This window comes from Danio rerio, chromosome 10 (assembly GCF_049306965.1).
Source record: "Danio rerio strain Tuebingen ecotype United States chromosome 10, GRCz12tu, whole genome shotgun sequence".
Taxonomy (NCBI): domain Eukaryota; kingdom Metazoa; phylum Chordata; class Actinopteri; order Cypriniformes; family Danionidae; genus Danio; species Danio rerio.
In genome coordinates, this window is record NC_133185.1 from 31442744 (window position 1) to 31470174 (window position 27431).

General features: G+C 34.7%; 2 protein-coding genes across 51 annotated transcripts in view; one reads left to right on the forward strand and one right to left on the reverse strand.

The window, feature by feature from the left end:
• Window positions 1-4991: 4991 nt before the first annotated feature.
• On the reverse strand, window positions 4992-15778 carry si:dkey-5g14.1. Its single transcript, XM_679321.10, has 6 exons — window positions 15611-15778; window positions 15226-15434; window positions 10839-11703; window positions 8128-8211; window positions 7774-7930; window positions 4992-5464 (listed from the first exon to the last, which is right to left on the reverse strand). The coding sequence occupies exons 2-6, from the start codon at window positions 15412-15414 to the stop codon at window positions 5368-5370; spliced, it is 1392 nt and encodes a 463-aa protein (XP_684413.6). The 5' UTR covers window positions 15415-15434; window positions 15611-15778; the 3' UTR covers window positions 4992-5367.
• Window positions 15779-18935: 3157 nt separating this feature from the next.
• synj1 (synaptojanin 1) overlaps window positions 18936-27431 on the forward strand; it is a 55700-nt gene continuing 47204 nt past the window's right edge. For 49 of the 50 annotated variants that reach the window (XM_005155364.6, XM_009305309.5, XM_005155357.6 and 46 more), the window contains exons 1-6: window positions 18979-19026; window positions 20194-20341; window positions 20526-20612; window positions 21962-22229; window positions 22424-22649; window positions 24562-24645. In XM_005155364.6, coding sequence (XP_005155421.2) covers window positions 20218-20341; window positions 20526-20612; window positions 21962-22229; window positions 22424-22649; window positions 24562-24645 — 789 coding nt within the window. In that variant the 5' untranslated portion in view covers window positions 18979-19026; window positions 20194-20217. 50 annotated transcript variants of the gene reach the window in all.

The window sequence follows — 27431 nt, forward strand, 5'->3', positions numbered from 1 at the left end:
AAAGTAGTTACATTACTATACTCAAAATAGGTCCACATTTCCAAATTTCACTATATAGTACAGCAACAAGTCATTCGAACAATGCTCGCAAACAATGTTCACATTACCTTATGTGACACAAGCTCTTAAGCATGTAGCTGTAACCCCCATTGTAGGCTCACACAAACATGTGTGTCCAACAAACCCCAGATGTGTCTGTTGAAAGAAGGGTCCAACTGTTTGTTAGAAGTGTGGATGCTTTTTATCCCTGGGTGGTGTGTGGGTGCGGGTGTTATCTGGCCGCAAACCGCAAGCTTGTGTATAAGGGATTTGTGTATTTGTGCCTATGCATCTGAATATAAATTAAATAGAATGTGTTTGCATATGGGGGGTGGGGAGCTTAAGAAAGGGGAGAAAGCAAAAAGATTTAGATTTAAAGCTGGAGAAATGAGAGAGGGAGATAAACAGAGGGTGTGTGGGAGCCGGCAGACTGTGGTGAGGTGGATCATGTGGAGTCAGCGGTGTGGAGCCTCAGTTTGGAAACTGGAGAAGCCCACCACCCGCCCCTCCACTTCAGATTTATCATACTTTCACTCGGCAGACACTAGGACTGCACAATTACCAAGAGCTGCAGATCTGTGACCTGTCATCATGTCAAAAGTCAGGGAGGATGGGGGTAGTTGTGGAAAGAGTGAAGTGTGACAGGATAAACGTCAATGGATTTCTACAGGATCACACTATTTTTCACTGGACTTTTTAAAGAGTTCAGATGCAAAGGTCTCTAAGTGCCATCTGAAATTTTCTTCTAAAATTAGCATTTTTCTCAGGATCCTATATCTTAATTCAGTTATTTCAGTTTTATGGCAAATAAGTTATTTTTATCTCTTTTAACATGAAATAACTGAACATAAATGTAAGAGGTTTTTGCATCTGAACTCTGTCACTGGGTTGGTATCTTTGAAAAAGGAATACATTTGTAACTAAATGGTCTTCGTTAATGCCTCAAGGGTACCTATTAGTACCTAAAAAGTACAAAAGAGTACCTCTTGAAATTATTAGGGATTAATATCTAAATAATACCTTTGAGGTACCAATATGAACCCTTTAAGTACAACTATGTACCTTTTAAGAAGGTACCACCCCAGTGACAGCTCTTGTAACTTTAATTTTGAGAGCTACAGTATAAGTACACCCCTCACAAAGCTATCTTTTAAATTCATATTTTTAATTAGTAAGCTATACAAAATTATATTTGTGCATTGTGGCGAGTGTTCCAATGCAGCATCGCCACAAGTACAAACCACCAACACCTGTCACCTCATCAGCACCGATCGCCACCTGCAGCTCATTAAGACTGGAGCATATAAACAGAGAAAGAGAAGACACAGGGTGAGCTTTATCTCTCCTAGAAGACACGCTAATGCTCCTTTCTCTGTTTTCCCCAGCAGATAGCAGTGGCCAGACTGGCACCTCAGATTGTTTTCAACTATCCTAACCTTCATCAGCCCTGAGGACTTTCCACATTACCCGGCCAAAGGACTCATACCTGCACAGCTACCCTACCCTCACCTCCTTACCTTGCACTGTAAATAAATCACCCTCTGGGTCGTTACACCATATCTGTTTGAATGCTCATGTTTTATCCCTCGTCTCGCCACAGCATATATACATTAGATTAGTCTGTACTAAAGCCAAATCTGGAGCTTCTCTAACAAAACAACGTACAATAACTAGTGCACCTAAATTTATGTTATAGAAAAATACTAAATACAAATTTAAAAGATGAGAAAAAGCAAAAAAAAAAGAAAGAAAAATTTATTTTTTCCAACATTTTGCTTTAATTTAACTGTATTATCTTTCAATTTTTAAATATATTTAGTGACTAAAATAATATTTTAATAGATGTATCTGTTTAATAAATCTGTTTTGTTTAAATGCACCAAAACACATTGCCTATATTCACAGAGAAACGGATAAAAATATTCATTTTCAAACTGGGGTGTACTCAATTATGCTGAGCCCTGTAGTTATATGGGTGTGTATTTTCAAAACTTATTTTTCTCCAGACAATTGTACTGGTTCATCTTATAGTTCACTATCCTCACACTCACTGAGACAAAAAAAGCTTAAAAATTGTGAAACAAATGATACAAATGAAATGACAAATGATACAAACTCATATTGTACTAAAGACATCCATATGTATTTATGTATCTATAGCGCCACCTTCTGGCCACAACTATAAAACACACAGAAAGGGGGTGGGGGGTTGTCTACCACCAAAAAAGAAGGTTTACTTACCGTGGCAATGAAATGTATGCAGTGTTCCCACATACCTCTGCTATAGAATTTACTTTGCAATTTATGACAACATTTAAGGAAGCTTCTGTAGAGAGAGACTGGACTCACAAAAGCCATTACAAGTCAACTTTTTCAATATTTATTTTAGCAGATGCTACATAAACAGTTGAACTAAAACTAGTCAAAACTTAATTCCTATGACCTGAACTATAAAGCTCAATTTCTGTTTCAAATGATACAAAGATACATTTGTTATTTCACAATATACAGTATATTCATTAATAAATATACCTTTTGAAATCAAACATCAAAACTGCAACCTTAGCTTGGTTTGAAAATTATAAGCTGAGCTGTTTTGATTTCCAATAGTACAGCATGTACTGCTGTTTTGCATGTGTTAATAAAGATTAAGTCTGAGCTTATTGACAAACTGCTCATGACTGTTCAAACATGAGAGTTGAAAATCTGTCACACTTTTAAACTATGAAACACTGTAAAGATCACACAAATGTTAAGCCTTATAAAATCAATCTAATATACACATTTAAAAATCTAACCACTTATGAAAACAATAAGATATTGCACATCATCCCAAATTAGATACGTACTGTACTTCTATGGCAGCAATGTACTGATATTCCTCAATCAGTTATTCCAAATAATTCAGGAGACACAACTAATTAATTTAGTTGAACATAACATATCCATTCAGCCCTTATTTTTCAATATTTAGTGCAACATTTCTTTGGTTCAATGGTGTGGATGAAAGTTTCTATTACTGATGATTCTACTGTTGCAAAATAAATTATATTGGCCTTCTTTCTTAAACCTATTTGTATATTGAATTGGTATTGGTCATCTACATTAAATACATTTGAACTTTTAGAAATGCCATTAATTAAGCATAAACTCATGTTTGGAGACAACAATGCAAAACCAAAGCCTAAAAGCTAAACTTGACACTAAATGAAAAAAATCCAATGGGGAATAATGCTGAGAGGAGCAAGGCACTTCTGTTTCATAGTTAAGCTGTTTGGGTTGCTCTTAGCAAAGGAAAAAAATAAAAATAAATAAATAAATTCACCTAAAATAAATTAATTTAATTTACCCATTACTTTTACTTAGAATATTACAATGAAAGTAAAACAAAAAGTCTTACAGCCTTCACTTTTATAGTTGAATCAATTGATCTTTTCTAGTCATTTCAACTTACATCAGTCAAACAGTCTTAAAAATATTAATGAAACTTTGTGTAACCTAATTGTTAAAGCATAATTAACTTATCAAAATGAGTTAAAGTAACATAAAGGTTTATGTTGTGATGGCATTTTTCCGATGACAAATATATATATTTCCGATGCTAATATCTTGTTATATTTTCCATTGATAAAAAAATGCTTTTATTAACTTAATAAATGTACCATCTAGGCATGTCACGATAAGGAAATATTGTTGTGTGATACATTGTTACAGAAATTGTTGCAATAAGCGATATTATTGTCATTCTGAGATCATTTTATGCCACTAATGATATAATGATAATAGAACAGCATAATAATGCTAAAGACATAAAAACTTTGAAATATTTATCATTCATTCATTTTCCTTTGGCTTAGTCCCTTTATTCATCAGGGGTCGCCACAGCAGAATGAACTGCCAACTTAACCAGCATAGGTTTTACACAGCGGATGCCCTTCCAGCTGCAACCCAGTACTGGGAAACTCATTCACACACATACACTATGGCCACTTTAAATTTTTTAATTTATCTAATTTTTAATTAATCTATACCACATGTTTTTTGACTTGTGAGAGAAACCGGAGCACACGAAGGAAACCCACACAAACACAGGGAGAACATGCAAACTTCACAAAGAAATGTCAACTGGCCCAGCAACCTTCTTGCTGAGAGGCAACTTTGCTAACCACTGAGCCACCGTGTCACCCTATATTTATCATTCTTAATGTTATTAAGAATCGAGGTTAAAAACGTAAATGTCAGATTAGATATACTATTAAAGGCAGCACGGTGGTGCAGTGGTTAGCACAATCGCCTCACAGCAAGAAGGTCGCTGGTTCGAGCCCCAGCTGGGTCAGTTGGTATTTGTGTGTGGAGTTTGCTTGTTCTCCCCGTGTTGGCATAGGTTTCCTCCGGGTGCTCCGGTTTCCTCCACAAGTCCAAAAACATGTGGTGAATTGGGTGAGCTAAATCATCCGTAGTGTATACATGGGTGTTTCATAGTGATGAGTTACAACTGGAAGGGTTTACACTGATTTAAAACATATGCTGCATAAGTTGGCGGTTCATTCCGCTGTGGCAACCCCAGATTAATAATGGGACTAAGCCGAAAAGAAAATGAATGTACTGTTAAATGCCTTATTAGTTAAATATCCATTTCTAACCTTTGACACCAGTAAGGTAGTATGTAAATGTTTGCTTTTGCTTGAATGTAATTGTAAAATGGCTTTAACGTTTAAATGCATCAAACTTGTAAATTTGTAAATATATATTGGAATGACAAATATAACTGAGGTCATTTCCAAGTATTGCATGATAATTCCATATATTGATTACTGTGACTGACCTAGTACCATCTCTTCTTTGAACCCCTACATTTGCCTAATGTAAAAGGCATGACAAAATACAATTCTTCATAAAACAAAAAATGAACTTAAATTTTTTTGTTCATAAATGTTATGTTTATAATGCTAAAAGATTCAAAAATATTACCCAATTTTCCTGCTGCCTTGCAGACTACTGCTATTTCCATTAGGAAATATAAATTTTGTTTTTGCTGAAATTAATAACATCACTCTATATTATAATATTAATAATAATAATAATAATAATAATAATAATAATAATTCCTATTATATATATATATATATTCCCTTCTGTTGTGGTTCACTCTACAACCACAATTAGCACAAGCTTCAGCAAAAACATATTTCAGTGACTGAAAAATACTACAAATAGTTGAAATTGGCTTGAACAGAGTACCCACAGTTGTTTTCAGCTCTGAGTTTATCCTGGTATGAGGAAAGAACACACAGAGAAACGATGAAGGTACTTGTACTCCCTTTGATTTTACGCTACAGGTGGGTCATCTGATGCTTCAGTCCCATCTTCAGATAAGAGTGCTTGAGTGTCATTAGGATCCAATGGATGGACACACTTAAGGATTCTGGAGAGGCACACATTGAGTCGGAATCAGTCAACATTCAAATCATACTTACAGTATGTACAAAAATACAAGAATATGCAGAAAGGGGAAAGAGGAAATGGAAACCATAGCTGGCATTTTTAAACAAGGAACTATCATACGAGCAACATTCAGGACGATTTAAAACCAGTTTTAAAGATTTACTGGACCAACAAGGTGCTTTCCAAACCAAAAGGTCAATGCAGTGTTAAAAATCAAGCTTTTACAGTAAATGTAATTTTAGCTTATACTGTAGTGGCAATGGTGATAATATCTGCTTGTTACATTTTCTAAAAATAAGAGTATTCTTATAGTGCATTTCACAAATAACTTTAGTTTCAGTTTTACCTTAAAGAAATCTGAAAGGCTAATAATTTTTAAAAACAAATGATACTTCTTGTTACGACTGTTTTAATGTTATTTTTTATTCCATTTTCTGTTTTGAATACAGTTTAATATAAAGCACATGTTAGGAAATGGATATAAAGAAATGATTAAATATTCAATGTTTGTAAAGGTTTTATTTAAAGCTACCAGCACTCAGCAGTATTTCATATTGTTATTTCTACATAAAATTTTAAAATGTAACTTATAACCAAGTAAATGGATACCACTTTTAAAATATTTTGATATCAGTTGATAAATAACTGGGTAAATAATTGTTCATTTTTATAGTAATCTTTAACAAACCTAGAAATGTGTTACATACTGTACACTGTATAAGATGCTTTTATTTGATTTGATTTTACTACATTTGAAAATGTGTTTTTATTTTTTACATATTTAAGTAAAATTACAAAATTACGTAAAAGTGTAAAAATGTATAAGTAATTCATTTTATTTCTAACGTGTTTTTTCAAACACCCAAAGTCAGCACTCGTTCTGGTTAATAATTCCATTAAAAGAAAGCTACCAAAAAAAAAAAAAGATTGATATTTGCCCGTTAAAAATATCATTGGATCATTTTGGGTTACTATTAGTTAGTCTCATGAGAGGAACAGGTTGTCCTTCTGTCATGCTGATAAGTCATCAGAAAAAAAAATACTGTTGAATAAAGGGGAAATTATTTAGATTAAAAATTATAAGGACACATGATTTAGGACACAGGACATAGTAGTTGATGTGACATGGCAAAAATTAATATAGTTAGTATTAAAATGCATTTAAAATGCAGTAAATGGTTAAACATTTTTTGTCTTGTAATAGTCTTGTTATTTAAACTGCTGCATTATTAAATTTTTTTATCTAAAAACTCTACTAAGACCTTTCTCGAGTGTACAGTAGTTCAAAAAATTTTTTAAGTGGCTATTTTAGTAAATTTCATTTTTTCCTATCCTTATATTGCTAAAAACAATTCTAGGAATTTGATGCATTTTGTCACTGAAAAGCATGTGCTCTGGTGTGACACTACATGCCAATCCCCCAAAAAATCTGATTTAGCTGAAAGACCCCATACAAAATTATGTGACTGACTGAAGCCCCCTGTAAAGCCCATGATGTGCACAAGTTTTTATCTTGTTTCACATATTTTACTGTTTGGGAAGCACTATAAAATTGTTAAGTATGGTTTGGCCTTTTTATTGAAAACGTCCAACAGGTCAAACAAAACTATATAAAGAAACGTGTCCAAAATGAAGATAATGTTTGCTATGTCTCACCAAAGGACAATTTTAGACTATAGTTCAGTAAAAACGCAGCTAAAATCTATGGGAGACAGGGCATTCTCTTCATTGGTGCCTAAATTGTGTAGATATTAGCAATGCAGAATCCCTGAGTATTTTTAAATCATCTCTTAAAACTTCCTTTTTTTAGGGTAGCTTTTATTTCATTTCATTGGATTTTTAGATTTATTACTATTAATATTTTATGTGTTTTTAATTATATTTTATTACATACAAGGATGAATGCAAAGAAAAATGTATATTTTACTGCTGCATGTCATGTCTGTTAAGTGCCCTAAGATGCTACTTTTATGTGCTCTATGTAAAAATAAAGTTTATTAATATTATTATTATTTAAAAAAGTGAAAGCAAGTTACCCCCTATATTTTTTAAAACATCAGTCTTCAAGCTACATGAATTTCAAAAATTTTTCTTCAAAAATTGTTTTACAAAAATCAAAAATTACCACCCATTCGTCAAGTACCTCTGAATATGTGCACAGATAGATCATCTTAATGAACTTTGTAATATTCCACAAAAAGGGCCCATTTTGATTTCCCAGTGCCTTTAAATACACTGTTTCTAATTCCTGAACATCAGCAGTTGGTTATATTTCAGTGCTGCTCTTACCCCAGTAAACTCATGGGAATGAGACAGAGTCCGGCACCCAGTAGGAAGACAAAACCTGGACACCAAGCCACAGTGGCTGCATAGATCCTGCTAAAACTGGCAGCAGACCCATTGGTGCTCAGCGTTTCTGTGAAGGCCACACAGGCGAACAGCGCTCCTGAGAAAATACAATGTCTAAACATTATTGTCTTTTCAAAGGAAGACAGATTTTGAAATAAGGATCCTTAAACCCAACACTTTAAAAGTGCATAGTCGCACAAAACACATCTTGAGCAGATAAGAGCTCTTATGATCAATGTTTTGCTGAATAAAGAGGTTTTGCTTTGGAAGAGAGGCTTTCAGAGAGTCATTCACCCTGTTCAGACTTTGAGACGACCTTTGACATCATCGAACGCAGGACAGGGAATGGCATGATGGCAAACATAGCAGGAATTCTCACTGTAAGCAAACACATCAACACACACATTAACTAGACAAACATTTTCAGAATTGCAGGAAAACTCACTTATTTTAAATGGCTACAAATACAGAGCACACAAATCTGGCTTTTTAAATAATATGGGACTGATTTATGCAGCTAAAATACAAAAAACAGTAGGTTTTACAGTATACTACTAATCACTAAAATTTGCTAGGAAAATTAATTAACACCTCAGCAGTTACCCCTTCTGTTCAGTTATCACTGATGTTTATTGAGCAAACTTCAACTTAATATTAGTGCATGTATAAAAAGTATATAAACGTGTGATAAGATAAAGATGTTTGATGTAACCCGAGAGAGCCATAGTTTTCATTTAATTAATGTCATAATTCTATATGCCACTATAATATATCAACAAAAATATGAAGTGTCGTTTTTTAATTTAATGCATTTGAAGGGTATAAACTATTCATTTATTTGGAGTTCTACAGTTTTGACAAACTGATTTAATGTGTTTAAAGTCCATAACACAATATATATTTCTGCTATTAATAAAACCAATCTCAGTCGATTTATTCATTCATTCATTTTCTTGTCGGCTTTGTCCCTTTATTAATCCGGGGTCACCATAGCAAAATGAACCACCAACTTATCCAGCACATGTTTTTACGCAGCGGATGCCCTTCCAGCCGCAACCCATCTCTGGGAAGCATCCACAGACACTCATTCACACTCACGCGAACGGAGGGAGAACATGCAAACTCCACACAGAAACACTAACTGATCCAGCCGAGACTCGAACCAGCAACCTTCTTGCTGTGAGGCAACAGCACTACCTACTGCGCCACTGCGTCGCCTCAGTCGATTTATTCATTCATTCATTTTCTTGTCGGCTTAGTCCCTTTATTTATCCGGGGTCGCCATAGCAGAAATTGAACCACCAACTTATCCAGCACATGTTTTTACGCAGCGGATGCCCTTCCGGCCACAACCCATCTCTGGGAAGCATCCACAGACACTCATTCACACTCACGCGAACGCAGGGAGAACATGCAAACTCCACACAGAAACGCTAACTGATCCAGCCAAGACTCGAACCAGCAACCTTCTTGCTGTGAGGCAACAGCACTACCTACTGCGTTACTGCGTCGCCTCAGTCGATTTAGTCATTCATTCATTTTCTTGTCAGCTTAGTCCCTTTATTAATCCGGGGTCACCACAGCGGAATGAACCGCCAACTTATCCAGCAAGTTTTTACGCAGCGGATGCCCTTTCAGCTGCAACCCATCACTGGGAAACACCCATCCATTCTCATTCAAACACAGACACTATGGACAATTTAGCTTACTCACTTCACCTATAGTGAAGTCTTTGGACTTGTAAGTGGGGACAGCCAGGGCTCATTATATATATATATATATATATAAATACAGAAACAACCCTGGTTACTTTTTTGCTGAGTGAAAAAAGTAATTGTTTTAACAAAAATATTTACATTGATTTTAAAAACAATTTTAACCAAAATCTAATGTTTCATAATCAAAAAACTATACCATGTTTGTTTATTTTGCAAAGTGCAGAAATCTTACCCATTTTATACACATTTTAACATTTTTATTTTTAAATATATATAAACTTAACTTTGCAAGTTTACATTAAAATGGTAAAATGAAAAAAAAATATATATATATATATTTTTTTTTATTAGTAAACATATTTCTAAAGGTGCTGTTGAATTTTTCCCTGGATGTTGACAGCAATCAAAGAAATCTATGAATGTAAAGAAAACAAATCTAATTAGTTTACAAATTAAGTTATGCATAATAAAATTTAATGACGCAGGGAAAAAGTGTTGAACACATAAAAAAGGGAGGTATAAAAGGCAGTGAAGCCCAGACAGCAAATGAAATCTCTTAGTAGTTCTTCAGCAACCCTTTGCCCTTCCTCGTTGTAAATTAATATTAGCTGCTTCAGTACAACGTCTACATTAACAAGTTGATGAAAATGAAACCAGAGTGGACATTTCAGCAAGACAATGATCCAAAACACAGCCAAGAAAACTCTTAAATATTTTTAGAGAAAGTAAAATGTAAAATGTAAAATGGCTCAGCCAATTATCTGACTTGAATCCAATATAAAATACAAATCAAAGATCAGATTTGATAGACGAGACCCCCAGAACCATCAAGATTTTTTACACTCTGAAGTCTAAGAAAAACTCACACATAAGCAATGCATGTGACTTCATTCTCCATATGAGAGGCGTCTTTAGCCTGCCATCACCAAAAAAGCCTTTTATATAAAGTATCAAATACATTTAGTAGTTCAGTACTTCCTCTTCTGTTCATTCCATTGTTATTACACAAATCATTTTTAATTTTTTGTTTTGTTTTGTTTTATTTTTATGTTTGTATTGTTTGGGTTTTTACCAAAATCTGGTTCAATTCTGTGTCAACAGCCCCTTTAGAAATATTATGACATAAAAAAAACATGACATGTTCAATACTTATTTTTCACACTGTATGCATGTATTTATATATGTGTGTGTGTGTGTGTGTGTGTGTGTGTGTGTGTGTGTGTGTGTGTGTGTTTAACCTACAGTTAAAAATGTCTTAATTTTTGAACTGCAAGCATTCATGCTCACCGAGGAACATTGTGAGCGTGGTCTTGGCGAAGCCGGTCATCAACATGCTAACAGCGACTGAAAGCATCCCAATGAAGGCGATGGCGATGTTAGGCAGGCAGAGAGAAAACAAAAACACGCCAACAAAACTTGTAATAAAAATAGATGTGCCGGCAGCAGAGCCATATCCGACAAGAATCTCAGTCCAACACAGCGGCTCATTGAGCTCATAAAGCGTGACTATGGACAAACCTCCAGTATTGACAAAAGACAAGGAGGAAAAGGTGATAATCAACAGCACAAGAACCCATGTTCTTCGTCTACTTCCTCCAGCAAACAAGCTGTAGATGCTGCATGCCAGATTCCGCAAGGCCTGACAACAAGCCAAGGTCTCCGATCTATCAATGACTCTAGTTTCTTCCAGAATAAAGATGGCGTATAATAAATTAACAACCTGAAATATGGCAGAGGTAAAAAACGGCCAGTTGAACCCGGCTGCGTGTAAGAAGTAGCCAGTGGAGATTGAAGCTACACCTGCCAGCATGCCAATCATCATGTCGACTACAGCCATCCGAAGGGTTTTTTGTTTGCCATCTTCACACAAATCGGCCACATAGGAGAAGCAGCCACCTAACATGGTGCCGATGCCCCCAAAGAGGGCACTTACGAATGAGGCAACAATAAGGAGGTAAAGGTTGAGCTGGAAGAACGAGACGGTGAGGAATGAAAGCGTGTAGATCAGAGTGCCAATGAGAGGCATGATAATGGTGATCTTTCGGCCACGCTGATCGCTGTAGGACACCAGGAGGAGGGTCACGATGAGGCTGGGGATCATGGAGGATAAATCAGTGTACATGGAGAACAGCGAAGCTGCTTTCTGCACCTCCTGGAAAAAAAAGAAGAGGAGGAAAATAAATAAAACAGATGTGCTTATGAAAGCGTGTAAGTGTCTTATAAGGGGTGATGCAATTCCTGATCCAAAAATAAAAACAGCTTTAAAAAGAAAAAGAAAAAAGAGAGAGAGAAAAAAAGGAAATGAAACGCAGATGTTCGTGTATCTGTGACCAAAATTGGAATGCAACAGACTGAGATCCGAAACAACAACAGGTGTAGCTTACTTTTATTTTCATTCATTTGTTTTCTTTTCAGCTTAGTCTCTTTATTAATAAGGGGTCGCCACAGCAGAATGAACCTCCAACTTATCCAGCATATGTTTTACGCAGCGAATGCCCTTCCAGCTGCAACCCATCACTGGGAAACACCCATACATTCTCATTCACACACAGACACTACGGACAATTTAGCTTACTCACTTCACCTATAGTGAAGTCTTTGGACTTGTGAAGGGGACAGCCGGGGCTCGAACCAGTGACCTTCTTGCTGTGAGGCGACAGCGCCACCCACTGTGCCACTGAGCTGCCCCTCACATTCAATTTAAGGTAAATAAATTAACTTCTGACACCAGGATTTATTCAGTGAATAATACTGACTGGATCAACGTTGTCTCACTTATTACACAGTTGAAATATTGATTTATTAGTTTACTTATTATGCAAGTATTAACTTACAAAGAATTGTTCTGTGTTTCTTTATGACGAAACATTGGTTTCCTGAATGAGTGATCTAGTAAACTGTTGCAATGGACAACTGTTGCTTTTCAAAAATATTTGACTTCGGAATTCAGCACTGAGATGATTAGTTTAAACTATTGAAAAGATAATTGCATGCATTGGGTAACCTAAATTGTCTGTAGCGTATGTGTGTGAATGAGAGTGTATTGGTGTGTCCCAGTGATGGGTTGCAGCTGGAAGGGCATCCGCTGCGCAAAACATATGCTGGACAAGTTGGCAGTTCATTCCGCTGTGGCGAACCCTGATTATTAAAGGGACTAAGCCTAAAAGAAAATGAATGAACGAATGAATGTTTGCATGCTGGTAGCCCATAAAAAAATTTAAGATACCTTTAAATTCTTGTTTTCTTGTACATATAAATTTTTTCAGAACAAAAATTTAATTATGTCATCATTTCCTTACCCTTGAGCTGTTATAAATCAGTATGACTTACTTTTATCTGTTGAAAACACAAACAAAAAGATATTTTTAAGATTGCTGGAAAATTGTAACCACTGACTTCCATGGTATTTGTTTTCTTTATGGGTTTAATGGTTACAGGTTTCCAACATTTTTCAAAATATCTTCTTTCGTGTTCAACAAAAACAATACAAATTGATTTGTAACAAGTCAAAGCATGCATTGAGTAAATAATGACTGAATTTTCTTTTTTTTTGGTAAACTTTCCATTTAAGGCCCTACTGTATATGATTCAATCTAGAGACTTTGGTGCAGAATTAAAAAGCTGTTAATAGAAAATATTGCATTTGAACTGTTAGAACTTAAGTAGCAAAATCCCTTCTTACAAACTACCTGAAAATGATTAAAATACAGAATATCATGAACAGACCACTGAGAGCAAGTAATGAGAGTAAACTTATTTTTTATAAGTAAATTAAGTTTTATTTTTGGTCATTCAGGTACATTCATTTTCTTTTCGGCCTAGTCCCTTTATTAATCTGGGGTCGCCACAGCAGAATGAACCACTTATCCAGCATATGTTTCACACAGCAGATGCCGTTCCAGCTGCAACCCATCACTGGGAAACATCCATACACACTCATTCACACACATACATTACAAACAATTTAGCTAACCATATTCACCTATTATTTTCTATGGAATTAGATACAGGGAAATAACCTCTACTTCTGGTTTCAACTTGAAGGGTATTTTTGGCACTCAGACAGGTATGTTCTGTACATTTGTTTTGGTAAAGGTAAACAAGATTAGGTTTGGAATTCAACATTATTGGTTCTTCAGGTGTTTCTCTTTATATATTAAAAAAATTACTCATCGGGATCCCAAAATCTATGAAATTTAACAATATGAAAATAGGTGTGTCAAAACAAATGCTTATTAAGAACCAAACTTTAATGTTAAATGAGAGATCTTTTTTACTTTGAGTTACAGGCATGTAAACAAACAAAAAATAATAAAAATAATAACAATAAAAACTGATTTTGGTGGGGCTGCACAATATATCGTTTCAGCATCGATATTGCAATATCAGGAAATGCAATTTTGAGTTATGATTATAGTTGACTATAAGAAACACAAGTGTAGTTACTGCAGAGTTTATCCAAAAAAGAGTAAAAGTTTTTCATAATCACATTTTTAAATGCTGAGTAAAATTAAAGCATTTAGGCACAATAAATTTTACTATTTGTAGCTTTAAAAAAGTTTAATGAGTTTTATTGTTTTTTTTTATATCAGTAAAGACTTTTGAAGTTATTTTCCCTTTTATTATTTAAATCATGTACCTGATTACTGCTTGACTGCCCCGAAAACAACACATTTTATCTTAGCTTATCTTATATGGATGTATTTGCTTGTAAATGTTTATAACATTTTAACAATGGTTCACTTCCTTACAGAATCATGTCAATTATTCTAAATAAATATATTCTTTCCAAATAGCAATTTTCAAGTCATCTGGTGAAATATATATATATATATATATATATATATATATATATATATATATATATATATATATATATATATATATATATATATATATATATATATATATTAATTACAATATTTATCGCAGAAAAAGAAAACATGACAATACCTGATTTTCCCAATATTGAGCAGCCCTAGATTTTGGTATAAAGTCCTGAAAGAGCTTCTAATCTCTTGTGTAATAAAAGATAAATATGATGCAGCCATTTTTCTAAAGTCATACACAAAGGCTGAATATATAAAAATGTATCTAGTATGGCTATTGTGCATGTCTTTCAGAATTTGGAAAATATGGTAAATTGATGATGAAAATTCAGAAAAGCATAAATTTCAAAATTCAATATTTTAAATGTAAAACACTGACACACAAATAAAACAAATAAATTAATCCAGAGGAATCTACTAAATTAATATACAAACAAAAGAGAAGCAGACACTTCCACAAAAACATGAAGCAAATCAAACACTTTTCTTAGATAACCTTAAAAAAACAACACACTCAAATATACTCTGATAATAAGCTGAACTTTAAATTTTATAAGATATAAAATATCTCCTATAGACACCTTGAGGGGAACTGGCTGTTCACTAAAATATCTAGAGGCAGGTTTGTTAAAAAAAAGCAACTGCTAAAAAAAACACATCTACACTGTAAAAAAAATGCTTTTCTTACTTTACTTTTTCTTAACAAGACAACTTTAAGTAAGAAAAAGGCTATTTTTTGCTGTATAAACCAAAATTGTAGTGTATATATGATTTCAGTGCCTGAATATGTAAATAATATGAAAATGCTTGAGTCAGATATGAATGTAACGTGTGGCATACTGTACCTCTTGTCGGCTGGTGTGGTTGCTGCTGTTGGCGGCGCATTGAGAAGTGTTTTCGGACACTGGATAGGTCGAGTTTGTGATCTCCAGCCACAGTCTGCGATACACATACTGCTGGATGAGAGGATACAGCATAAAACTGGCAAACGCGTAAATCGCGACGACGGGCTCGATAAAGTACAGTCGCTTCATAGTGTCGTCGACGATGTGAGCTGCAAAGACAAGAATAAAACAAACAATTACATCAATCTACCATAATCACACTACTCTCGGATCTACGTAATTGGCTAACCATCAACCCCTAAACAACTTGCATCATGACAGCTTAAATTAACCGGTCAACCTGCCGACCACCTTGGACAGCTACCAGTCTATCCAGTTTACTTACGGACAGCGCAGATATACTGAGGACGTACGTCTTCATCAAAGCAAATGTAGACAGAGTTGCTCTCATCCGCCGAGACTCTTCTGCAAGCTCCCCGACAGTTAAAAGTTGTTCTCTGTTTTGTTTATGAAACATGACATCTTGCAACCTCTTATGAAACGCCGGTTTCCTGGATGTCTTTACCTGATTGGTCGGTTGAATTTAAGGATTTCAAATCATTGGTTGGTGAAGCTGCCAGTCACCCAAAACGGGCGGGACAACTCATGAAATTGCGATGGTAATGGGATTTTAGGAGCTATTCAAAACAGTGTGGTTATTCATTCTGTTGATCTTGCACTTAATTCATTTGTTATATTTCTCATATTTCCTATTTTGGTATATCTGTGATATTACAAAATATCTCTTGAAAACTTGTAATGCTTGCTCGTAAGAAAGAAAATATTGTAGATAGTTCATAAAACATTGTTGCTTAATTTAATAAAGTTTTATTTTACTGATTTAGAACCATTGCATTGCCCATTTTCTTAGTGTTACGCTAACATTGAGTGGGCGTTTGTAATGGGAAGAGTCTAAATGACTGAAAGAGGAAGAAAATAGAAATAAAATATAAATAAATTGGTTGTTTTAATAAACTATTGTCTGAAGAGGGCGCCTCGAGGCCCATATTGAACAATAATAAATAACAAATGTCTATGTAAGCTAAAAGCGGTTACCATGTCATTTTCATGACATTTTATTAAACTCAAAAAATGATATATGCAGCATAAAAAAAATATAATTTGTGACAAATTACAAATATATTCTTATTGTATTTTTTATTAAACTTTTTTTTCTGCACAAAACATGAGTTAGGAAGTTAAAAAACATAAATATAACATAAATAAAACTTTAAAACATAATATAGCTCTAAAATAAAATGCGCAAAATCAAGAAATAAAGAGAAGACAAATGTTAGATCACTTACAGATCTACAGTACCATATATGTGGTGCATCAGATACATCTGTGAAGATCTTATTGCTTTAAGATTTTAGCTTATAATAGTGTTCACATAATTTCATTTTCAATCCATTTAACTTCTGTATATAATAACTAGCAATTATAATAATTTACCTGTTTTTTAGATTATTGCTCAAATCAGGAACATAACAGTACATAAAACCTAAAATATAATATCAATCAACAAGTGATATCGACAAAAAAGTACATACAATGTGAAAGAATATAAAAAATAGCATCATAAGATATAAGGAAATAAAGAAAAGAGAGAAAGAGAAAAGAAAAAAAAGCATTAAAGGTTTTTTGTAAAACACGTGCTAATTTAAGATTACTTAAATGAAGATATTAAAAGCAGAGCATATTTTGACCACTTTTAAAGCTTTCTTATTAGCCGATCCTGAAATCAACTTTATATAATTCTCCATATCGTTAATGAAGACTACAAAGGCAGGTTTACTATTTGAGAATTTGCATTTGTGAATGTAATATTTACTTAAGAAAGTAATTTTATTTATAAAAAACATTATTTTCTTTTGTGGGGTCTGAGTCTAAATACCCAAATATAATATATTGCTGAAGAATCTTCACCTCAACAAAAATAAATCTATATTAATCCGTAACTGCTGAATGTAATGACATGACCAAAACAAATGTGTCACCGTTTCGTCACCATTCACACAAAAATAACAACTCAAGTCAGTGTCAACTCTAAACTTGTGAATAACTTTCTTAACAGGAAAAAAAAAACTATGAATCAGTTAAAAAAAACAACTTTTCTTTTGTTTACTTATTTGTGAGAAAGAATTTTTGCTGTAATGACCAGATTTTCCCCCAGTTAAGTTTATTTAAAAGGTTTTTCCAAAAGAAGATACTGTGTGGAGTGGATGCAGACCTAGTGCAGATGCAATCTAAACTGCATGCAATGCTTTTTAATGAGCTCACCTAACCCCACCCCTAACCCATCACTAGCTCCATTGAGTGCATTGTGCCTGACATTGCAGTAGCAGCTTGCATCATAAAGGCTGCTTCCAGATACTATTGAAATTAATTGAAAACATTTTATAATATCACCCGTTTCTTTGAAAAAGGGTTAACTTTTACTGTCAACATTATATCGATAATATAAAAAATGCAATTAAACTAAACATAATAAACAATAATGACACATGCATTACAAAATATAAAATTAGAATAATATTAAAGTAATATAATTATAATATAAATAATTTTTATTTAATAAAATGTATTATTGTATCTTACTGTCATGGGTGAATAGTTCACCCACAAATGTAAACGTCCTCACCATTTACTCTTCTGTAGAACACAAAAGAAAATCTCATCTCATCTCATTTTTGTCTGCATTTCTGGGGCTGGGTCGTGGGAGATAACCTCAGACTTCCCTCTCCCCAGACATTTCCTCAAGATTTTCAGAAAGGATCCCGAGGCGTTCCCAGGCCTCCATGGGTTGGTGTTCAGGAGGCATCTGAAACAGATGCCTGACATCCCTTGATGTGGAGGAGCAGTGGCTCTACTCCGAGCTTACCATATTTTTATCCATAACCTACTGAAGAGAAAAAAAAAAGAGTTGTTTATAGTTACTATATGCTACATAGTTGCTATAGTAGCTTATAAATACTAGTTCTACTGGATTACGACCCCTTTGGTAATTACATATTATTAAAGAAACAGCAATAGTGTCAGATGCAGCAGATTGATTTTATAGAACATACATTAAAAAATTTAATGAAGAATATGCCTGTGTGTGTGTGTGTGTGTGTGTGTGTGTGTGTGTGTGTGTGTGTGTGTGTGTGTGTGTGTGTGCCATTGCATTCAAGATTTTTGTATTTCTAACCAGCTAAGAGGATATTGGGGGTCGCGAGTCACTGGCAATGTCATTTTGGGGGTTGCAGGCTGAAAAGTTTGGGAACCCCTGGATTAAATGACCCATCGGAAAGGCCAAGTGAGAAAAGTTGAATGTGCTGGGCAGTTTATTTGTCTTCTTACTGACAATAGACTACAATTTTCAATTTAAAACTTTAACATATTCCTATTTGTTTTTTAATGATATATATATATATATATATATATATATATATATATATATATATATATATATATATATATATATATATGATGCAATATTTTTGTATTTTAAAAATAAGTATTTATTCTTATTTCTTTACTTTTTTTGGTGAACTATCCCTTTAATAATGCTTGCTTTCTACATCACATGACACACACCTAGCCAATCAGCGGTTAGCTTAAGGTCCTGGAAACGCTTCTGGGCGTAACCACAGTGCTGCTGTCTTCCTCTCTAGGTTTCTGTTGTATTTCTGTTCTTGAACTACCTGCCCCGCTAATCATTTTGTTTCTAGCCATATACGATATCCAACCGGGGCAAGACAGGCACAACTCTGACAGGTACACAAGACCATCTCTTTACTAAGCATCATTATAAATCCACAACACACACCGACACATTAAATCTCCACTTTTCCTGTTCTAATGAACACATAGCGGCTCTGTGATCAGTAAAATGTCTGTTTATATGGTTCAGGAAGGCGATGGAGAGCTAGCCGGCTAACGTTAGCCGTCAGTGCTGGTCGTGATAAAGGCTTTTAGGGGCTGTCAGTCTGTTTGAACTGTTGATTTTGACAGATCAAGGGCCGGTCGGGCCCGATCTTCTTCATTCTAGTTATCACACGGATGATTGCTATTTTCTTGTGCGCTAACCTTCAGCCACACTCCGAGACAGTGGCCCAAGGTTAGACAGGCTGTGTATATGCATGCATTAAACATCCTTATAGATTTCGGTTGCAGTTTTGATTGTGATGAGCACCTGTCATCCTGTTTTTCTGCATGTTTCGTTTCAGTTAAGTCGGACATTTTAGCTCGTTGCTTCGGCTTTGATGGGATTTGGCTTGATTTTTCATCCCTCACTGTTGTGATGCTGAAATAACAGCACAGCTGATGTTTTTTCGACAGCATTGTGTTTCCTTTATCCTGCATGACCATTAGAGCAAAAACACGAATTTATAACAGCAGGAATTGTGTAAGCTTCCCACTTTATTTCCTTCCTCTCTAATGTCAATGGTGTGACAGGGTGTACTAATAACCACTTTAAATTGTGTGTTTTTATGGTTGCACGATGCGACATTTGCTGCACCTGCATATCTAGATTGGGGTACAATTAGTTTTATAATCGCACATTGTTCATTTTTGAACAGCGATATCTTATGACAGGGTCTCTATATTGTATACCATGTTACTTTAAAAATTCGGTATGATATCGCATGTAATATGACTTCAAAACAACTTTAGCACTATTTATGTGAACAATGTTGTACCTTGATAGGCACTTGCTGTTATATCTCTTATATAATATCACTATTTTGAATTTGCTAAGACTTATTTTCTGAAATTATATTTTAAAGCAGTAACTCTGAATGTGCGAATATAAGACCAACTTTACCTCAGTCATATCTGAAATTGCCGGTGGTTTAAGGGTTGGAATATTGTCTCCACAACCCCTGTGTCATTTGCTTTATATGGTGTGTTTCCATTTAAATGATTTATTTTTGCATTCAGGTCTGAAATAGGTTGTGTCGAGCCATGGCATTCAGTAAAGGTTATCGTATTTATCACAAGCTGGATCCACCTCCATACAGTGTGATTGTGGAGACCAGAAATCGAGAAGAATGTCTGATGTTCGAGTCTGGAGCTGTTGCTGTACTGTGTAAGACTGTCCACACCCTGAGTTACTGAATTAAACTATTAAATGTTTAGTTAGCATTGATTCTCTGTCTTTCTTAGGTGTAAGAATCAAAACAAAATGACACATTTAAGTATTTATTTCATCTTAATAGTATGTAGTATTATGGCATGTAGATTTTAAGTAAATATTTTGATGTCATCCACAGCGGCGGCAGAGAAAGAGACCATAAAAGCATCGTACACCAAGATGCTGGATGCCTATGGGATCCTGGGAGTTCTGCGTCTGAACCTTGGTACAGTTTCTCAGCCTCTGTTTTTATTTTGGCGGGTACTTGCTAATTCTGTTTGTTTTCATAACAAATCCAAATCCACCCTGTCGCCGGATTAAAAGAAAAAATAGATAATTCTGAAGATAATCACCAAAACACTGAAATTCACACCAAAACAAACATTTGTGGAGGGTTAATGCATAACATACTATATAGTCAATAATTACAGTGTAACTTTGAGACTGGCCATGTACTTGTTTGTACTTGTCTTATGTTTAACTGTCATCTTTTAAATGTCTTGGCAGTATGCATTGTCTGTATTGAAAAAAAAATATCTCAATATTTTGGGGTAATTTTCAGTAACTAAAGTTAAACTATACAGTATGTTGCTAAGTGTATGTTTGTGCAGGTTTAGTTCTGTTACTGATGAATAAATATGACACTATAACTGCCAGTAGGTGTGGCACCAAGTCCCTTTCCTAATGAGTGATTCACTTACTCGTTCATTCAAATGTTTCATTCAAAATGGCTGATTCATTTAGAAAAGAAATAGGGGACCATCTTTATAAATGGATTCTATCATTGGCTCAAAAATGGTTTCCTTCTGGAACTCAACTCTGCAGTGCTACTTGTGAGATGCGCAAATGTTCTGCTTTGGCTTTCTATTTTTTATTAGCGAAACAGAAAAAAACAGACAATATTGTGTCTAAAATGTAACTTAGTGTCAATTTGTTGTTGGAAATTAATTGATGTGTATAATAAATAATAGATTTGCGCTCATTTGCGTGGTTAAGAATATTGTGGCTGAAGCATCAAACTGATGTCAACAGAGAAGGACCGCCACTCCAAAAACAGAAGCAAATGGTCAAACGTTAATTAAAGATTACTAAAACAAACTTCAGCATGGATTAATTGTTCAATTAAAAGAAAACAATGTGCGCTATATAAAAAAGTTTGTAAATTTTAATTTTACTAAAAGCTGTTTTCTAATAGGCTTAATCCTAAATCATCAAAAAATATATTTTGCTTGTCAAATTCAATAATGCTAGTTCAGTCGGCGCTAATGGTGTAGTGGGTAGTGCGTCAACACATGGCACCCCATGATTCCCGCCTTGAGGTCCTATGCCGATCCTTCCCCCTAACACTTTCCTGTCTATACTCTCTACCCATTCAATTAAAGGAGAAAAAAAAATGTCAGTTCACACAATGTTAAAACAACAATTACGATATAAACAATCGACCATAAATAGTACTCACTTTGACATTGATAGATTTTTCAGTAACTGATTCTTTTTCACATTTTTGTCTCTCAAATCCTGAATTTTTACAAAATATGCTTAAGCTACAAACTGACCTTCATTTTTCTTCCACAGGTGATTCTATGCTGCACAGTCTGGTGGTCGTAACAGGCTGCAGCTCAGTGGGAAAAGTCCAGGATTCAGAAGTTTTTCGGGTAACAGGCACAGACTTTGTCTCTCTGAAGAATGACCCCACGGATGAGGACCGGATCGCTGATGTCAGGAAAGTCTTAAACTCTGGGAACTTCTATTTCGCCTGGTCCTCAACTGGAGTGAGTCTGGATCTCAGCTTGAATGCCCATCGCAGAATCAGAGAAGACACATCCGACAATCGCTTTTTCTGGTGGGTATTTCTCAAACCTCCTTTTAATTTGTTTTCAGTTGATTCAGTCACAAGTTCAATTAAGTTGTTTCATGGGATTTGTTTCATGTGTCAAGAAATATTTTCTTATAAACCAAATCTCACTTGCTCAGATTGCTGAATGGGTAGATGATACATGGATGTGATGGCTTTGTAATTATATATTAACCATGCAGGAATCAGTCCCTTCATCTCCATCTCAAGCATTATGGGGTGAACTGTGACGACTGGCTTCTGAGATTGATGTGTGGTGGCGTGGAGATCCGCACCATCTATGCTGGGCACAAACAGGCCAAAGCTTGTGTGATTTCTCGGCTCAGTTCGGAGAGAGCAGGCACACGTTTCAATGTCCGAGGCACGAATGATGATGGCCAGGTGGCCAATTTTGTGGAGACTGAGCAGGTATGCCAACAATATGATTTACCTTCAAGTCGGACTAGGTGATACTGCAAAAAAGTATCACAATATAATGTTTCAAATCATTTGATATCAATAATTATAGAATTTTTTTATCAATACATTTGTATTGGAATAATTTGTAACCTTTTCTTTTAGTATTTACCAACATTACTAAGCACAAAGCAAATAATTTTAATAGTCAAAAAGAAAAATATCTAAACAAATTATCTCATCTCTTTATAATAAAATAAACAATAGTGTTACAGAGACTCTTAAACTTGATAAACAAAATGTTACAAAGTGTGCGCAATGATAAAGGAAGAGGTAGATCAACATACGTAAAGTGTCAATAATAATGATACAGTAAACCTCAAACTCTGTTAACAAATTCTGATAATCAAATCTAAGCTTTGAAGTAAAGGAACCAGCCATCAATACTCAAATACATATTACAAGATTACAAATTGTGAAGTTGGATGACTATATTACCCCCTATGCTAAAAAATATTTCAGATGGGGAGCCAGTGGCTGGGATGCACAAGAAAAGAAACCAAAAAGCCACTCTGGTGACATCCTTACATTTTGTTTATTGTTTACCATCTTCTGACTGCTGTGAGACAGCACTCCTTTTTGTATGTGTTGTTAATCTGACCTGAAGTGGCAAGTGCTTGCACGTGCTTTCTCTCACCATTTTCTATGGCGTCTCTCATAACTTGCCAACCATCGACCATTTTCTCAAAGGATGACAAACGGACAAATTGCAGCAGCTTTAAAAGAAGTTTATGGTGAAAAGTAAAATGCAATGCTGTTTTTGGGTGTGCTGCGTTTGTCTGAGGTAATTAGTGTGCCGTTACTGAAATGTATATATTATTTTCATACGAGGTGTGAAGCATATTAGTTCGTTCTATTTGCATGAATCACGGTAAGCTTGGAGCATTCGGAAAATGTTCAGATGTTTTTCAACTAGGTGCACCTGGAAAATGCGCCTCTATTTGAAACGACAAACTGACACCCTAGGCTTATTGGTACTGCTTCCAAGGCGCGTGCTCAACAGCCGCATTTAAATACAGAAATACCAACCGCTCTATACCGAATCTTTTTTTTAATCGATATTAACTATGGTCTTCGGTCAATAAATATCGATACTGATTTTATCGCCCAGCCCTACCTTCAAGTCACCTTTAAACTCACTTCATTAATATTCTAATGGACTTCGGTCATTATAGACCAAGGTTTTGTATTTTTCAGATAATAAAAATGGTTGTTGTCATGGAATGCTGAAAAACTTGAGGACTTTCGTGACTCTTGTAGCAATCCTGGTTCACACATAACGCAATTTTTGGTATGTGTAGATTACATACAAACAAAGTAAATGAAAAAATGTGTGAATAGAGGCAAATTTCCACCGTGTGGTGTAAATGATGTGGAATTTGTGATGTGTTTGTCGTGAGCCATGGAATTCGCCTTAAGCGCATTTTTTATGCAAGTTAAAAAAATTCAACTCTTGTGGAAAATCCACATGAGCCGAAAAACATCCCCTGAGTAATCTAGAGAGAGCAAATTAATGATTCGCTTTGTGTTAACCCAGCATAATAAATCTAAAAATTAGCGATATGATAAGAAATTACTAAATGATGTTAAAAATAATCTCCATACATAACTCTATGCATATATACATAAATACAATCAGCATGAATAGATGAATACATTGGCATGGTGTGTATTTTAAAGGTGGACATTGTCTAGAATCTTGAAGCCAAAATACAGAATATAAATAAATAAAAGTTATTGGAACTTAATTTGCTATGTTTATTCAGTAGAAAAAAATGACCCTTTAGTGAGAAATACAAGTAAAATATATACTAAATGTGACATGCCAATGCTGAGGTTCTGTTTTCACTTGTGTTCTTTGCAGATTATTTTCCTTGATGACAAAGTATCCTCCTTCATTCAGATCCGAGGGTCAATACCGCTATTCTGGGAGCAGCCGGGAATTCAGGTACCATAAAGCCTTGAATCAATATGACGTATGCATGTATTCAAATCGCACTGAGGAATAATATTTGCATTGCGCTCCACTGAACCGAGTCTGTTTGAGATCCAAACCCCTGCTGAGTCATCATAATCAACTAATTCTCTTGTATTTCCACCTCGCCTCACACACAGCCACTGCTGACCCGCTTTATTCATATTATCAGAAACACTCGATTCAGGGGATTTTGTCGCAGCTGAATCAAAGTCGAGAGCCGAAAGGACAGCATGGAAAGCAGCAGCTGGTATTTCGAAGGTTTAGTTTTGTCTGGTGGTTGATCTGTTCTTTACTGTGAAGAGTCTGTGCAATGTTAGTCAGTGAAAGCTGCATCTAAACAAACTCATTTTGGAAAAGAGCCAGATTTTGGAGAAATGTAAAGCCTTCTTTTGAAATCTGTTAAAGATGCCAGGAAGCAGGTCTGGAAATGCCTGTGTCTTTCCTCTGACATTGCATAGACGTTATCAGCGCTGCTTTTAGTGGGAAGCTGGTGAGGTGACCCTTCTTGAGCTGTTTTTTCAAAGCTTTCCACAGAACCTGAATGACAGGTGGCATTGCAGGCCATAGCGGAATTGGTTAAAGGGATAGTTCACCCAAAAATGAAAATTCTGTCATAATTTAACTCATCCTCCACTTGTTTCCATCCAATTATATGAAACATTTGCAAATAAAGCAGTTTCCATCCAGTGAGCAGTATCGGCAGATTTCAGTAGATTTTCAATAATTTGTGTACAATTTAGTCTTTAAAAGCGGTTTTCTTAATCAAACTAAGTTCCTGGAGGGCCGCAGCCCTGCATAGTTTAGTTGCAACTTAGCTTCAACACACTTACCTATAGGTGTCAAACCAGACTGAATGACTCAATTAGTTTGATCAGGTGTGTTTAATTAGGGTTGGAACTAAACTGTATAGAATAACTAACTTTGAATAAATTTGCAACAATTTCAAAAAATCTTTTTTTTCACATTTTCATTATGTGGTATTGTATGTGGAATTTAGAGGAAATAAATAAATTTAATCCATTTTGGAATAAAGCTGTAACATAAAAAAATGTGGAAAAAGTGAAGCGATATGAATACTTTCCGAGTGCACTGTAAGAGACCAACTGTAGCTTTGTTTAGTTTTGGTTGTAAAGCTTAAATAAAAGTTATTTTTTATATTATATGTTCAGTTCCTACTCTCTCAGAATCATTTTGCATAAATAAAGAGAACACTATTACTATTGCAACTTCTTGATAAACTGGTGACAAGTATCAAAAAGAAAAAATTGCTGTTGTATAAGAAGTTAGTGTGGACCTTTTTTTCCACATTTTTTTATTACTTGCACCTCGGAAGGTGAAGACTAAATAAAAATGAGCACGGGTTGGCTTTTGGTAGTGTAAGATGCTCTTTGGGAGCACAGCTGCTCAAGACAGTTCTGAACAGTATTAATACTGAACCACTTTGATGTCAGACTTTGGTTTAAGGGATTTTAGAATGACCATTACATCTTAGAGTGACCATTAACACCATTCCACTACACATTCCTGTTATCACGTGATCAAATAAACAAAAAAATCACATTTTTTTATTCTTATGCTAGAATATATTCTCTAAATGTGTCTACTTTCTAATTTATGCACATTTCTGTTATTGGATAAGTTAATCCTACTCAGAAGTTTTTTTTTTTTATCTATGCACATCTTGTGAGTTTTCATTAAGTGTTTTTTAAATGATAACCCAAAATATGCATAAAAGTAGGTGATTTGCAACATAGCTAATCTTAAAAACAAAATACATTTCGAAAAATGTTGTAAACTAGTATTCATTGACTCTCGTAGTACTCTTTTCCTACTATCAGTGGCTACTAGTATCCAACAATCAAAATATATTTTTTGTTCAACAAAAAAATAAGTGGATACACTTGAAGGAGAGTTAATAGCGAGGAAATTAATTTTTTTTAATGGTGAACTGCCCCTTTAAAGGATTCCACTGTCTTCAAAGCTAGGTGTGAAATCAAGGAAGTAGTCGCCACATGATACTTTTTCTTTGCTCCCAAAAGCTCATGGTAATGTGAGCTTGTCGTTGCTGCCATTCCAAGTGTATGAAATTTTAATGGCCAGAGCAGAGGCAACAAACAGAACTGGGTGGGTCAGACCGACGCCTGCTTTTTAATGCCAGCAACAACCCTTTGTTGGATATAGAGCGAAACAGTCATCTAACATCTCAAGCATATTGGAAAAACAATGTAAATACTATGTTGACATATTTAGTAATAATCAATTTTATTCGTCAAAGGGACAGTTCATCAAAAAAATTAAAATTGTTATCATTTACTTACTAATTTATTTGTTCCAAACCTGCTTGACTTTCTTTTGTTCAACACAAAAGAAGATACTTTGAAGAATGCTGGAAACCTATAACCATTGACTTCCATTTTATTTGTTTTTCTACTACAGAAGTGGTTAAAGGTTTTCATTTTTAATGTTCAACATAATAAAGAATATCATCAATGTTTGGAATAATTTGATGATGAGCAAATAGTGAGTACATTTCAATTTTTAGGTGAACCATCCCTTTAATTTTGAACCATTTTGAAGTACTTTTTGGTAACACTGGTAAATACACTTGGGTTAAAATTTTAAAACGTAAACTGGTAAAATAAATTGTACCAAAAAAATAGGCAAATGTTAAAGAACAGTCTATAAATGCTATTTCAGTGTCACCCTTGTTAAATAAAATGCTATGAACCATTCATATGAAAGGAAGAGGAACCAAT

Coding starts and splice junctions, on each gene's coding strand:
- si:dkey-5g14.1 (XM_679321.10), bottom strand. CDS start 15,414: ATGAAGCGACTGTACTTTATCGAGCCCGTCGTCGCGATTTACGCGTTT. Junction 7,931..8,127: donor CGTCTCAAAGTCTGAACAGG/GTGAATGACTCT, acceptor GTATTTTCTCAG/GAGCGCTGTTCGCCTGTGTG. Junction 5,465..7,773: donor ATTCCCATGAGTTTACTGGG/GTAAGAGCAGCA, acceptor GTGCCTCTCCAG/AATCCTTAAGTGTGTCCATC.